The sequence below is a fragment of the Eutrigla gurnardus genome, assembly GCF_963514095.1.
Source record: "Eutrigla gurnardus genome assembly, chromosome: 9".
NCBI classification, from domain to species: domain Eukaryota; kingdom Metazoa; phylum Chordata; class Actinopteri; order Perciformes; family Triglidae; genus Eutrigla; species Eutrigla gurnardus.
In genome coordinates this window covers 11,670,108-11,683,022 of record NC_139923.1, presented here as the reverse complement: position 1 = coordinate 11,683,022, position 12,915 = coordinate 11,670,108, and the positions used below count along the sequence as shown (strand labels likewise).

The following is a 12,915-nucleotide window of genomic DNA, read 5'->3' as shown; positions in this document are numbered from 1 at the left end:
TTCTCAAAAGGCTGCTATTAGAGTTTAATCACCATGCGATCCTGGACACACTCTGAAGCTGAGAGGGATGACTGATGAGCATACAGCATACAAACTGTAAGCATCAACTCATTGAGGAGCTGCAATCAATGCCGTTGGATGGATGAGTGCAATCCAATAATGAGGGAAAAGGCTAAGTTTTGAAAAAAAGTTATGTTACACTTTTCTTTCCACGTTTCACGCTTCCTATAAAACGGGCTCTCGCTCAAGAACACCAGCAACAATTGGTTTGTGAAGCAATTAGATTATACTAAATTATACTTGAATGGCCTCCCTTATACACAGACTTACTATACTTTTTTTACTATATAGTATATTTATATTTTCAAATTTCTCAAGGCCTTCACAATTCATTTTCTCAACAATCATGAGAAAATTAGTTTTCATTAAATACCACTTATTTTTTGGACAAAGGGCCCATTCTGTTGCCTCCAGAGCACCAGTGAATTGTTTCAAGAAAATTTGCATAATGCTTAGTGACTGAGTCTCTATTTTAGGCTGATTTTTTTTTCCAGACATGGTTGCTTGAGCTACCAGAGAAAAGAGAAAAGAACAAGTGTGGAAAGAAATTGACTATCAAAGGAAGGAACTGAGCTTTCATGTTAGGACACTTTGATTGTGTTACAGATTGGTTCCAGGTGAGGCAACTCTGAAAGAGAGGAAATCCAAGGGAAAAGAGGAATTCTTAACTGTGGATGGCATAGCCAGGATTTAAGCATTAGAGGAAGATTTGGAACAGCAGGTGTAGAGAATCGATAAAGCTCAAATATTGTCGTGGGTGGCAACTCCCTGTGGTGCTTAAACATTCTGGGAACGTGTCTTTATAATCATTGATAAGATTTTCTTAGATGGCAGTGCCTCAAGTGCATAAACTCTTTTTACTTGAGTATCGTTGTATGTTACTTTCTACTCATTTCAGAGTGAAATATTGTACTTTTACTTCCACTACATTTATTTGTAATTACCTCCAGGGCCGCAATTAACAAATTCATTTTTGATTAATCTTTTGAGGATTTTCTCAATGAAGTGGTTAATCATTTGGTCTACATCACCCAGAGCACATTGTGATGTAACCAAATGTTTTTGCTGACCAGCATACCAAAAACACCAAATTATCACATTTAAGAACCCAGATCCATCCAATTTCAATTCATGAAGGTACCCAGGATGCAAAGTAGTCCAAACTGACCTCATCTCGACCAGTGACAACATTAAAGCGATTCTTGCTTGGAGTATGTTTGCTCCTTCCTTCAGTGATAACAGCCATGCAAAACCTGTAAATGTGTAATTCATTTAAAATCCCTACCCAGTCAATTTTCTGCCCTGAAGTTCCTCATGATCTGTCCAACAGTGGTCCACCATCCTGCCAATGTGCCTGCCAGCGCTGGCTCTCTGAAATGATTGGAAGCAGGCATTGCGTGGGAAGTCCAATTAGAGACGGAAATTGCACTGAGGCCGATGCTGTGGAGCCACAAGTTTGCCGCATGGTCACTTACCTGCACATCTGCACTGATTTTTTCAAAGCAGTAGCCACCTTTTTCCACCACCTTAATTGGAGTTTCCATCACTGATTGCTTGAAAGCGAAATACACTGCCACGGTCTGCTTCCTGGTAATGGTCTGGCTTTTTCACTGATGAGAAGGAGGTAGGAGTCAGGTTTAGATTTATACCAGGGGGTCCTTTTTTATGCTCATCTAAATAAAGCAGGTCTAAATTTATGAGGTCCCCGTGATGCGTAGTGCAACAGGTCACCTGCTGTCACCAGAATAATGCATCAAGATAAAACATGATTTACATGATGCCGTTGTGTTTTATTGAGAAAACGGAGATTGTTGGCTGAATGAAAAGAAACCACAGGAATCAATCACCAACTTGTTAATAACTGAAACGGCATATGTATTCACATGTTAAAGAGAAATTCTCACTTGTGAACATCATTTTTCTACTTTATTGGACAGGTTTCCTCTTCATAACGAGCTGCTCTCTGCAGCAGCAGCAGCACAGACAGAGTTCATGTTTGACCCATGACTCTGTAGCCACTCACTCATAGTCATACCGAACCCTCAGGAATGTTTTTATGTGTCAACTTCATCCATGAAAGTGGAGTCAGTGGTTTTGAAAATATAAAACACATAATACCTATGATTGCAGTTTCTAATCCATGCAATGTGGTCTTGACATGCAGCTTCAGTTATTATTCGGCAATATTGCTGCTTACCCATGTCGGTGTGGGAGAAAAAGGGTTCAACACCCACCTATACTACCATAAGGGAAGCATGTTTGATGCAGGTTTTGGGATAGTGCCTCATGTGCAAAGTGTAGCTGGTTCATCAGAAGCCAGGAACACTGCTCAACATATGGGGATCATTTTTTTAGGAGGGGGAGGTTAAATGACGTGTATGGCCAAAGAAACATATGTAAAAAACACACGGTGGATTGTCTCAAAACAGATTTACTCACTTACTACTCTTGAATCACATATTTTTGCAGATCTAAAGAACTGCAGCTGTGATTGATAATCTAGTGTTTGTACAGTGAATATGAAGCTACTTCCAACAGCCAGTTAGCTTAGCACAAAGGCTGTTATCAGAGCTATCCTAACTATAAAGTAAAACACTCATAATGCATCTGTACAATTCAATAATGTAGATTGACAGTCAGAGAGGCCATTTTGCATTCTTACATTCTGTATTTTTATATTTTATATAGGAAAGCTTTAAAGCTTGGGTTGGTAATCTTCAAAAACGTTTCTGTTATATATATATTTTTAAATATCCTGGTAGCAATCAATAAATCAAATTCTCTGGTCTGGTTAAAAAAAAAAAAAGGTGGTATCTGGTATCTGCCTGCCTACACATCCTCTGCCAATGCACTTGTTTCACGTCACAGGAGTCTTCCACAGGCTGCTAGCTTGGCAGCTGTGAGTACTTAGAATATGTTCATTGTTTACGTTCGTAATAGTTGGAGGGAAGCATGAAGGGATAGGCGGCCAGTGTAGCGGATTTAGTGACATTCTTGCTAGATTTAGCGACTTTTGGAGCTAGTGCTGCTAGCTACTTTCAACATTTCTGTTTTTCGGTTGGAAATTGTTTTCAATCTAGCTTAATCTTGCTGGTTTTTTAAGATTACAAACAATAAAGTTGCTAAATTTGATATGCAGAGCATCAATATAGTAGCAAACAACTATTTGCTATGTAAGGATATAGTTGAGTAATGTCTACGTGTGCAGGCAATGAAGTCACTCTCCCTCTGTGTGTGTTGTAATCCGTGTTTCTCCTTGCTCTGTTGACAGAGATGGCCGGTCGCTTGTGCTTTCCGTTATGCTTGTGGTGCATGTGAATGTTTCCCACCAATACGATATTAACAGCTGATAACGGCATCCTGACGATGATGTCTTGCAAAGCATAGCACCCACCCTCAGGAAACACTGTTAGCTGTGGTAGCATTTTTGCTATTTTCTGCACTATTAGCACTGTTGAAATTCTCCAAATCCCATATCTTGTACATTTAAGGACATATTTATACTTTTATTCAAGGAACATTTGGAATGCAGAACTTTGGAATGCGACCCTAATACTTCCTCAACCACTGCATTCTAGTCCCTCTGCCTCTGTTTGACATACAAGCCTGCAGGTCTCCTCCAGATTAAGGCTGTAGAACATAATAATCACAGATCACACATCTATACACAAGGCCAAGGTAGATGAAAATAGCTGAGAAAGATTGTGGGAGGTTATAACAGAGAAAATATAAGGTGGAGGAAAAGTCAAGGTGACGTTTTCTGTGGCCCCAGAGATCTCCTACATAATAAATCCTCGGCACGTATTTAATCCAGTCAGAAGACAAGCCCGACGAGAGCTAACGGATGCACACTTATTACTCACCAATCTACCTATGAATGTGCTGCCCGTTTACCCCCACAACCTCCACCCCCTAAAACTCATACTCCCACAGCCTGTCCTCCATGCAGACTGCAGGCGCTACAGGCTATCAGAGCATCGGAGCAGGAATGTGACTCCTGACAGACACATCTCTCAGGACCACAGACTGAATATGTTCCCAATTAGCTCCATCTGATAAAGTGTGAGTGCAAGTGAAACCCAAGGCGGTCATGATCAATAGCACTTGACTCATTTTGTCAGATGGGTTTGACATTGACAGGCCGTGCTGTGATTAATCACCATGGTGCTGCAGATAATTGTCCAACCACATCTTCCTTTGTAGGTGTCGTTGAACTGTCACTGTCATGTCATTTGGGGCTTTGAATGTGGCTCAGTTCCCTTCTAATTAATCTTTCGTGGAACTGGCATCCATTGGAAAACCAGCTTTTCCCTTAATCTGCCTGCCCGTTACTTCACACATGCACACATACAGGCTTTTTTTAAATTTTGTTTTCCTCAACAATGTCCACCTGGAGCAGAACCGCCATCTGCTGGTCACACTGCACGCTGCAGCGAGGTGGACGCACTGTGGTCGTTTCAGTGGGGTGAGCAGTTTGATAAAAACAAGCTGCGAGCTGTTGTGGTTTCATCCTCAGAAAGTCTCCTTGGTTTTCATGCCCACAGCTGGATGTTTTTAGGTTTACCCGTACGGGACGGCTGTGACACGGGCACTGGAGATGAAACAGGCCTCCCTCAGCACACAAACACAGCACTACACTCCCAGCCTTGTATACAGCTGGTAGGGATGACACAAGAGGCACAGGGCTTTATTGAGTCCTGCTGAGGCTGCTGTGCAAGTCGGGGCAGTGCTCTGGCAAAGCTCAGCCTGCAGGGCAACAGAGTAGAGCCGGCCGATGGAACGCAGGCCGCTTGGCCGATGCTGTGGGTCTCTGTAGACTGGTGTGGTGTGTGTATGAATGCCGTGAGATGAGACCTGGCCTCCCCTCAACTCTCTCAACGTCTCCTTAAACTCAGTGAACTCTTTGTAGTAAGGGGGCCGCAGATAAGAAAGTACAACACCCTCTTTTAACCTTAAGTTCTGTTTGGGCCCTGGCTTTCCTTGACAGCTCATAAAACATACTTGATGTTGTTTTATCTGCTTCATACTTATTCATTTTTCTAATTTGCATGATAATGTCTTACAGAAAATAGTGCTTTACCTTTGTTCGAGTTCCAAGAGGCCACAGCTGTAAACAAGAGTCTACCATCATGCTAGAAGCTGTACGTGAGGCTGTACTGAGGCACAGTGGTGATTTAAAATTAAACTCGGTTTAGTGTTATCATGCTAACATTTGCTATTTAGAAGAAATCCCAAATCAAAGCTGAGGCTGATATGACTGTATATGAGTTGTATTTGGTTGGTAGTTGTTATTTGGTTGTAAACCAAAGTATTGGAGAAATTAATGGTCGTCAGGGGAATCACATTTGGGTTAATAGTGGTTCAATACAAGTCTATTGGGACGTCTGTTGTTGACACATGTACAGTTTGTTCATTACAAGTATAAAAGGGAACAAGAGTTAATTGACCTCAAAATAACATCACTCTGTAGGCATATTTGTTCATCTGTGAATGACCGCTAACAAAAGTAACATACATTGTTAATCATTTGCCTAATTAATATACAAGAAATAGTCCCTTGTTTGGTTAAATAACAGTGCTTTATGGTCATTTCTGTATTTTGTCACCATCATCTTAATGTTCAAGCCCATTTTGAGAAGGGTAACCACTTTTGGAATATTGGGTTTTATGCAGTCAGAAGAAAAGATGAGAATGTCTGAAGGAAAAGCTGGGTTTTGCAATGATCATTATTATTACTCATACATGCAGCGTTGGGGTTTCCAAGCAATGAAAAAGGAAAGCCAGTGGCAACAAAGCACGTGCTTTTTCACCACCTCTACTATTCTTTAATTTAGTTACTGTATTATTTGTCCATGCATATTTTAAGCCTTGTGTTCAATATGGAGCTGATTTGTTGAGACCACCGTGCAGTTGTTTTTTTCTTTGCAGTCATTCCTCAAGCATTACTTAATGCCACACTGAGGATTCTTCAATCTGCAAACCTCCAAATGAGCAACGGCCCAGAATCCATCTGTGTGTACGGTTTATTCGCATCTCAGCCTGGGTGGGTTTTTAACTCTGTCTGTTCCTCCACTCCTCCCTCGGCTATGAGTAAACTACTGTCAGGCCGCGCTAAAGACACCATCCTGGAGCTTCTGTGCTCTGCCCTCTGGCTTTAATCCTCGCCTCTTTATTTTATCTCCTTTGTCTTTGTGGAAAATTGTTTCCCAATCACATTTTTCGGCCACGTTTTAACGTCGGCTAAAGCTGATTTTCTGTCACCCGCTAATGCGGTGTGGTCAGGCGCTTCGTTCCCAACCTCATACGCAAGAGCAACTCATGGATTCAATTATTGGCGTTATGTCTGTAAAGATAACTGGGGATGGCAGGAGGTTGTGCGATGGTACTGGAGGAGCACGACTTGTGGGCAGCTCAGAACGAGTTGACATCTGGCAGACATGAAGAAGAGAGAAGAAACACCAGCTTTGAAGACAGAAATCCAAACAGTGAATATTATAGCCCGGAACATGATGACTTCATTCGCATCAATTTCTTTTGTTTCTCTCTTTAGGATTCATTCTCTCTTTTTTTCCTGTCGGAAGTGTACATTATGAGAAAAAGCTGCATCCCCAAATAGATTTGCAACAGTAAACAGTATAATATGCAGCAGCTCTCTCTTGACTTGGCCAAAACAACCCTGATAACTGATTCAACTGTTATTCATTGGATGGTTGGAATTTATACTTCTTTTAGTGACCTCTTGTGGTTAAAATCCATATAAAGCACAGAGCACGTCACCAAAAGGATCAACTGTTACTCTGTCAAAAACACAATCCACAATCTTTTTACATATACTCTTAAAGGACACCATTGTGTCCCAATATTATATTCAATATTTGTATGGCGTCATCTTTAAAGTATGTTGTTGTGCTGCTGCTAATGTAGAAGAAATCAACATCAGAATTGCTTTGATTACTTTCTTTTTTCCAGTTGTGAGAAACTCTCAAATCAGGGTTGTATAGTAAGTATACGTAAAACCTGCCTGTGTATGTACAGCTTGTGTGCTGATGGCTTTCAGGATTTTCCCCAGGAAGACACTTACACTAAATGTTATCAATGTTTCTCTGAAGTGAAATTTATTTAATAGTAAATATCCCAAAAGTTGTGGGAGAATGCCTAGAGAGGCAAAAAACAAAGCTCCAAAGTCAGTGAAATTAGGATCGCATGGGATTAGGGCTGTGAAACCTTTGGCTTCACAGTGATTCGATTAACGATTAGGAAGTTGGCGATTCGATTCAAGGACATTTTTGTTTTTTGGAACGATTCGTTTCTGTAAACCACGATTAGATTCAGTAACTTTTAACCAAAATTCTATATCCATGAAATAAACATGCAATAATGTGAGTGAGACTATCTGTATTCTTCTGAAAGGTGAAAAAATAAACAGAATTACTTATTTAACATATTTATTCTATAAAAAAGTAGTCCTGCATAATATTTTATGCAGAATACAAAAATGTAATTAAACATTGCTCGGTTATTTGAACATTTTTCAATAGGCTACATGCTGGCAGGGGAGTCTTAAAACATTAATCATTATTAAGAATCACGATTCATAAGATTTAACGCATTTATATCGATTATTGGTGAAGCCAAAACAATTAATTCTATTAATTTAGTTTAGCAGATCGATTTAGTTGAATCGGTAGGACTGACAATCGATTCATCGATGCATCGCATGAATCGTTGCACCACTACATGGGATCCCTCGACCAATGGAAGGCACCACCACTTCAACCTGGCAATACAATTATTCTGATCAGGTCTCTTCGATAAGGAATTTGCATTCCATTTATAACATGAAACATTATCTGATGTAATGCTTCATTTTACATGTCTGTCATTTCTGAATGAATTCTCAATAATTTTCTTCAGAGGTTTCGTGGAGAGAAATACAAAACTATTAATATAGACAGTCAGTGCAGCAGGTTAGTTAAATATTCATGTGAAATCTGTCCACACATAATTCCACATAAATGGAGAATTAAGTTTCCAATTATGAATTCATCTGAAAAGACCATACCTATCTAATTCTGAATTCTCTCCATCAGTAGAGATTTCCCCCCATCTTCTTTGAGTACTGCCATTCATGTTGAAACCATGTGTAAAAACACTCTACGAGACTGTTAAGTCTCCGGATGTACTGTAGGTTATTCAACCTTGTTAAACGTTGTTTATTTTATCTAAAATTACTGTATTGCTCTTAAAAAAGCCACAAAATGTGCACATTGATATCAAATCACCTCTGCGTCTCAAGTGCACTTGGTAAAAGTGTCCGGCTGCTTCCAGTATACACAAGTGGCCAGGTGGAGCTAGCCAGTAATATCAAGTGCACATTTTTGCGTACGCAGACCAACAAGCACACTCTCTCGGCACAAGTAACACAAGTTCCCTTGGCTGCATCCCATTGGCCAGAAGTGCTCTGATTGGATTTTGTGCTGGTTTTCGTTCCGCAAGAATCTGGTCAGAGAACAACTTGCTAACGTGTTTGAATATGAGGAAGACGTACTGGGAGAAGTTGAAAATCATTCATTTATGGTGACTGTTGAGTCCTATCAGTACGAGCCTGAAATTCACACAAGCCCTCGGTGTAACTTTCAGCCAATCGTTGACCTTCTTGATACGTTTGTTCCGCCCTCTGAGCTGTCGATCACAACAGAGCCATGACAGCCGTTGGGCCGAATGTTATTACGCCTGGAAAAAAAATGTAACTGGAATCTGAGCTAGAAGGAGGATTTTAAAGACGAGGGGAGTTTTAATTAACAAACATTTCCAGGTACATTCTTTAATGTTTGTTGAGTATGGACAAAACATAAACAAACAAACAATCTAAAAAATAAAGCAATTTTGGTGAACATGGTAAAGGTTTATGTAAGCTGGCTGGCCGATGTTGTAAATGGACAATGACATGTAGTAGCGCTGGTATGGATCTTTAAGTTGGATTTTAAATGGAGGACCTCCTTTAACAAGGTTTTGCCTATTATTAATTCCAAATTGCATAGTTTTTCCTATTGGTAAATTCTCAGGAAATTACGATCCATAAAATAAAACCTTACGGAAATACTTTGAACACTCATTGAACACGACCAGACTGAGGAGATGAAACAGTGTTTGACTACAAGGAACGTGACAAGATCTAAAGATCTAAGATCTAAAATTCCAGTGTGTAACAAATTACTATTATTGCAATTTTTTTTAAGGTATTTCCAGTTTTTCAGCTTGCATTTAAAAAAAGCTTTCTGTTATTGCTGGTGCTGTCTCCATTAGCCTCCAGCAGGGAGCAATGCTGTCGCCTCTGCTTGTTGTGGTGATTCTTTATCAATGTCAAATGCGAGATAAAGCCTGCGCAGGCTGCAAAACAGGCATCAATAGTTCAATCCCTTAAAGCCAGTGGGGAAAGGCAGAGTGACCCTCCTTCATGTCGAGCAAGCTCTTCTGCTAAATCATGCTGTTATTGTTGAGTTTGGTCCACTCAAAAATGTCCTGCTCGCACACAATGTCTGAGTTGATGAGCAGGTAGCGGTCGCCCACGCAGAAGTGCTTCTGGCAGGCGGCACACTTGAAGCACTCCAGATGGTACACCTTGTCCCGCACACGCATCGTCATCTCAAACGCTCGGATCCTCTTGTCGCAAGAAGCACAGAGACCGTCCTGCCCAAAAAGCCTGGATGGATGAGAAGACAGCGACATAATGCTGAGAAGAATTTGGAAGTCTCCATTTAACTACTGTAGCTATTTTCCCCTGACTATAGACCTGTAATGGAATAATACTACCTGGTCTCAAGATTTCTGTATTCCAGATTAAGGTCACTTGATTTAACAAAACTTAATTTAGGATCAAAGTAGGCACAATATTAATGAAATTAAGAATTATTTTAATAGTTTAGGTGTTGATTTTACTCGCTAACAAACCGCTGGATTATATCCTAATGTTTCGCCACCATGGGACTCACCTGAGGTAGTCTCTCCGACACAGTTTCCTTCCAAGCTTGTAGTAGAGCCGGCGGCCCACCTCCCCGAGTCGACAGCCACACAGGTCGCAGCTCAGGCAGTCCTCGTGCCAGTACTGCTCGATGGCCTTCAGGAAGAACCTGTCACCAATGCTCTGCTGACACCCACCGCATGTCAGCAGGGATGGTGGCATCTGGAGGACCTCATCCACCGGCTCCCTATATGAGGAAGAAAATTGGTTAGAAAATCGAATATTGTAGGGATGCACCAAATTAGTGTTAACATAATAGCCCTGCTATCTATGATAGGATATGATTGACAGATGTGTATTAATTCAATCATATTTAGAGATGTTAAAAAAAAGTGTAAGGTCCACTACACTTATTGGTCCACTCTTATCTGTCCATCGTGAGTTACTTGTGCAATTGCAGTTTGATGCTGTCCACCTGAGGGAGCCATTGGATATTGTTACAGAGCTGTAGCCAAAAAAGAAATGCTACTTTATTAACCCCTTACAATTCAATTTCCCCATTTCCTTTCCCACCAGGACGCTCTGGGTTGTTAAAATGATCTTATCCATATATAGCTGTATAAACTGTATACATCTTGTACAAAGTAGTTACTGAATATTAAAACTCAAGACCTTTTCATGTTTGTTTATTTTTGTTGACACCATATGTAGCCTAAATGTTGTCCTGTCCATCATCTCAAAGCCTGACACATTTGGAAGGTAATTACTCCACTAGAATTTAAAATAAAAGCTCAGGGTGTTTGAATAATGCTCAGGTGCCAAGTTTGTAATTACTGACCTGATGCATTTGAGGGAGAAATACCTCTTAGAAACAGTATATGAGGTCACTATGCCGAAAACACTATAGTCCAAAATTATTACACAGTTGTATAATAAACTGGGTAATACTTTTGGACAATCTGTCCAAGTTAAATATCTTACCATGTTTTTACTTTCCTTATTCTACTTGAACTTTTTCATACCAAAAGCAATTTTTACTCCCATTTTACAGACATTTTTCTTGCCTTTATCAGCAGGAGACTCCTGACCTGCTATCTGCCATCTGTGAGTTTGGCTGTCACAATTGTGATTCGTCCTTGAAGGATATTTGTATACGACCAGTAACCATATTATTGTCAGTTGAGACATACACGCTACTTACTCATTTGCTTCCAGCGTCTTCCTCTCTATGGCGGATGACATGTCTATAAACTGGACCCAGGTCAGGTTTGAGTGCTGCCTGTGAAGCTGCCTGCGGGCAGACTGAAGCCACGACCCGCCGCACCTGCTCCCACGGCCTCCTTGCTCCGTGTTCAATTAACAGCCGACCGAGTCGCGTGGAAATGGCCGCGAGACGAGTCAATTTCGCTCCGAGCTGCTAAACGATGATGGAGGACGCTGTCATCGTTTCCTGAGGCAATCACCCGCGTTGACACGTTCACGTGTCTGTCATGATGCGGCGACTTCGCGGACTGTCCGTCCTCTGGAATGGATCACAACGACGTCAACCTCCGGCTCCGTGCGTGTCCTGTAAGCCAGCGGGCTGCAGACGCGCTCGTCCGTGTGAAGCCGCGGTCATCACCGTTATCGTGCGGCGGCAGCAACAGCTTCGTGTATACTCCCCCCCACACCCCCTCCCCTTCGGTCTCTGCTTTCGTTTCCCTCTTCCTGCTCACGACTGTTTGACAATGGGGGGAAATGGGTCTTAAAGCGACAGCTAAAGAGCGCGCGGCCTGCTCTGTCAGGCGCGGAGCGGCGGGTCGTGACTGAGACTAATGAGGTCATTATGTGCTTTGCTGCACCAAAGTGCCGATAGGACAAAAGATACATGGTTGCATGATATAATTAGTACGAGCCTTGTGTGTCCTCTCAGTGTCTCATTACTTCCCTTATGAATCTTGTGAAAAGTATTGATAGAGTTTTTTTAGTACCACTTTTTAATCGAAAGATTTGATCATAAATTGTGACTAATTATTCATAAATAATTTACCAATGTGTTATGGGTTCTAAGCCATTAATTACAACGACTTTTGAGTTAACATGTTTTTAAACTCAGTGGTGGAAAGCACATTTGCCCAAGAACTCTTCAGTACCATTTGGAGGAATAGCCTAGTATGCCACATTTATAATTCTACTCATTTCAGAGGGAAATATTGTAGTTAAAAAAAATCCACCATTTTTTATTTGAAATTTATGAGGATTAATTACTTTGATTTTATACAGAGCCTATACTTATAAAAATATGATGTATGTATGTTATGTGACTGGAAAGCAATGTTGGGATTTAGTAAGGTCACCAAGTTGTAACTCGTCCCACAACAAAGATGATAGGAAAGCCCCTGAGGTCCCAAAAATCTTCTAATCTTGTTGCACAAGTTGACATATCATCTTTCGACCTTCAGGGCTCCATAAAGTAGCAGTCTGATGGGGCGACTAGTACTTTTACTCTTGATATCTTAAGTACATTTTGTTGTTAATACTTATGTACTATACTCTCATAAAGAATCATAAATGCAGAAATTGTACTTACCCAATTGGCGAGGAAGTAGTCATAAGTTAAAGTATCAATACAAGGTATTGCACATGTAGTACAAGTCTGAAGATATACATTGTTTTAAAGCTTTGTTTAAAACTCATCAGGGCGGAAATGTATTACACCTGTTTCTTTAAAAAAAAAACATACACAAGAAATAAACATTGCAACACATAATGAAATGACAGATGCAGAGAAACAGAACAGCTATAAAACATTTCACACAGTATGATGCAAGCATACAAATAAGGTTGTCGATATAAAACAGAACCGGTTTCTTAATTCAGGCCCAGATATAGTAAGTATCATCATCTAAATATAC

At 40.6% G+C, this 12,915-nt stretch overlaps 1 protein-coding gene across 1 annotated transcript; it reads right to left on the bottom strand.

Annotated features, from left to right (window-relative positions):
* Window positions 1–9,318: 9,318 nt before the first annotated feature.
* Window positions 9,319–11,666, bottom strand: lmo2 (LIM domain only 2 (rhombotin-like 1)). The gene is made up of 3 exons (XM_084017179.1): window positions 11,223–11,666; window positions 10,053–10,268; window positions 9,319–9,763 (listed from the first exon to the last, which is right to left on the bottom strand). The coding sequence occupies exons 1-3, from the start codon at window positions 11,261–11,263 to the stop codon at window positions 9,538–9,540; spliced, it is 483 nt and encodes a 160-aa protein (XP_083873305.1). The 5' UTR covers window positions 11,264–11,666; the 3' UTR covers window positions 9,319–9,537.
* Window positions 11,667–12,915: the final 1,249 nt, after the last annotated feature.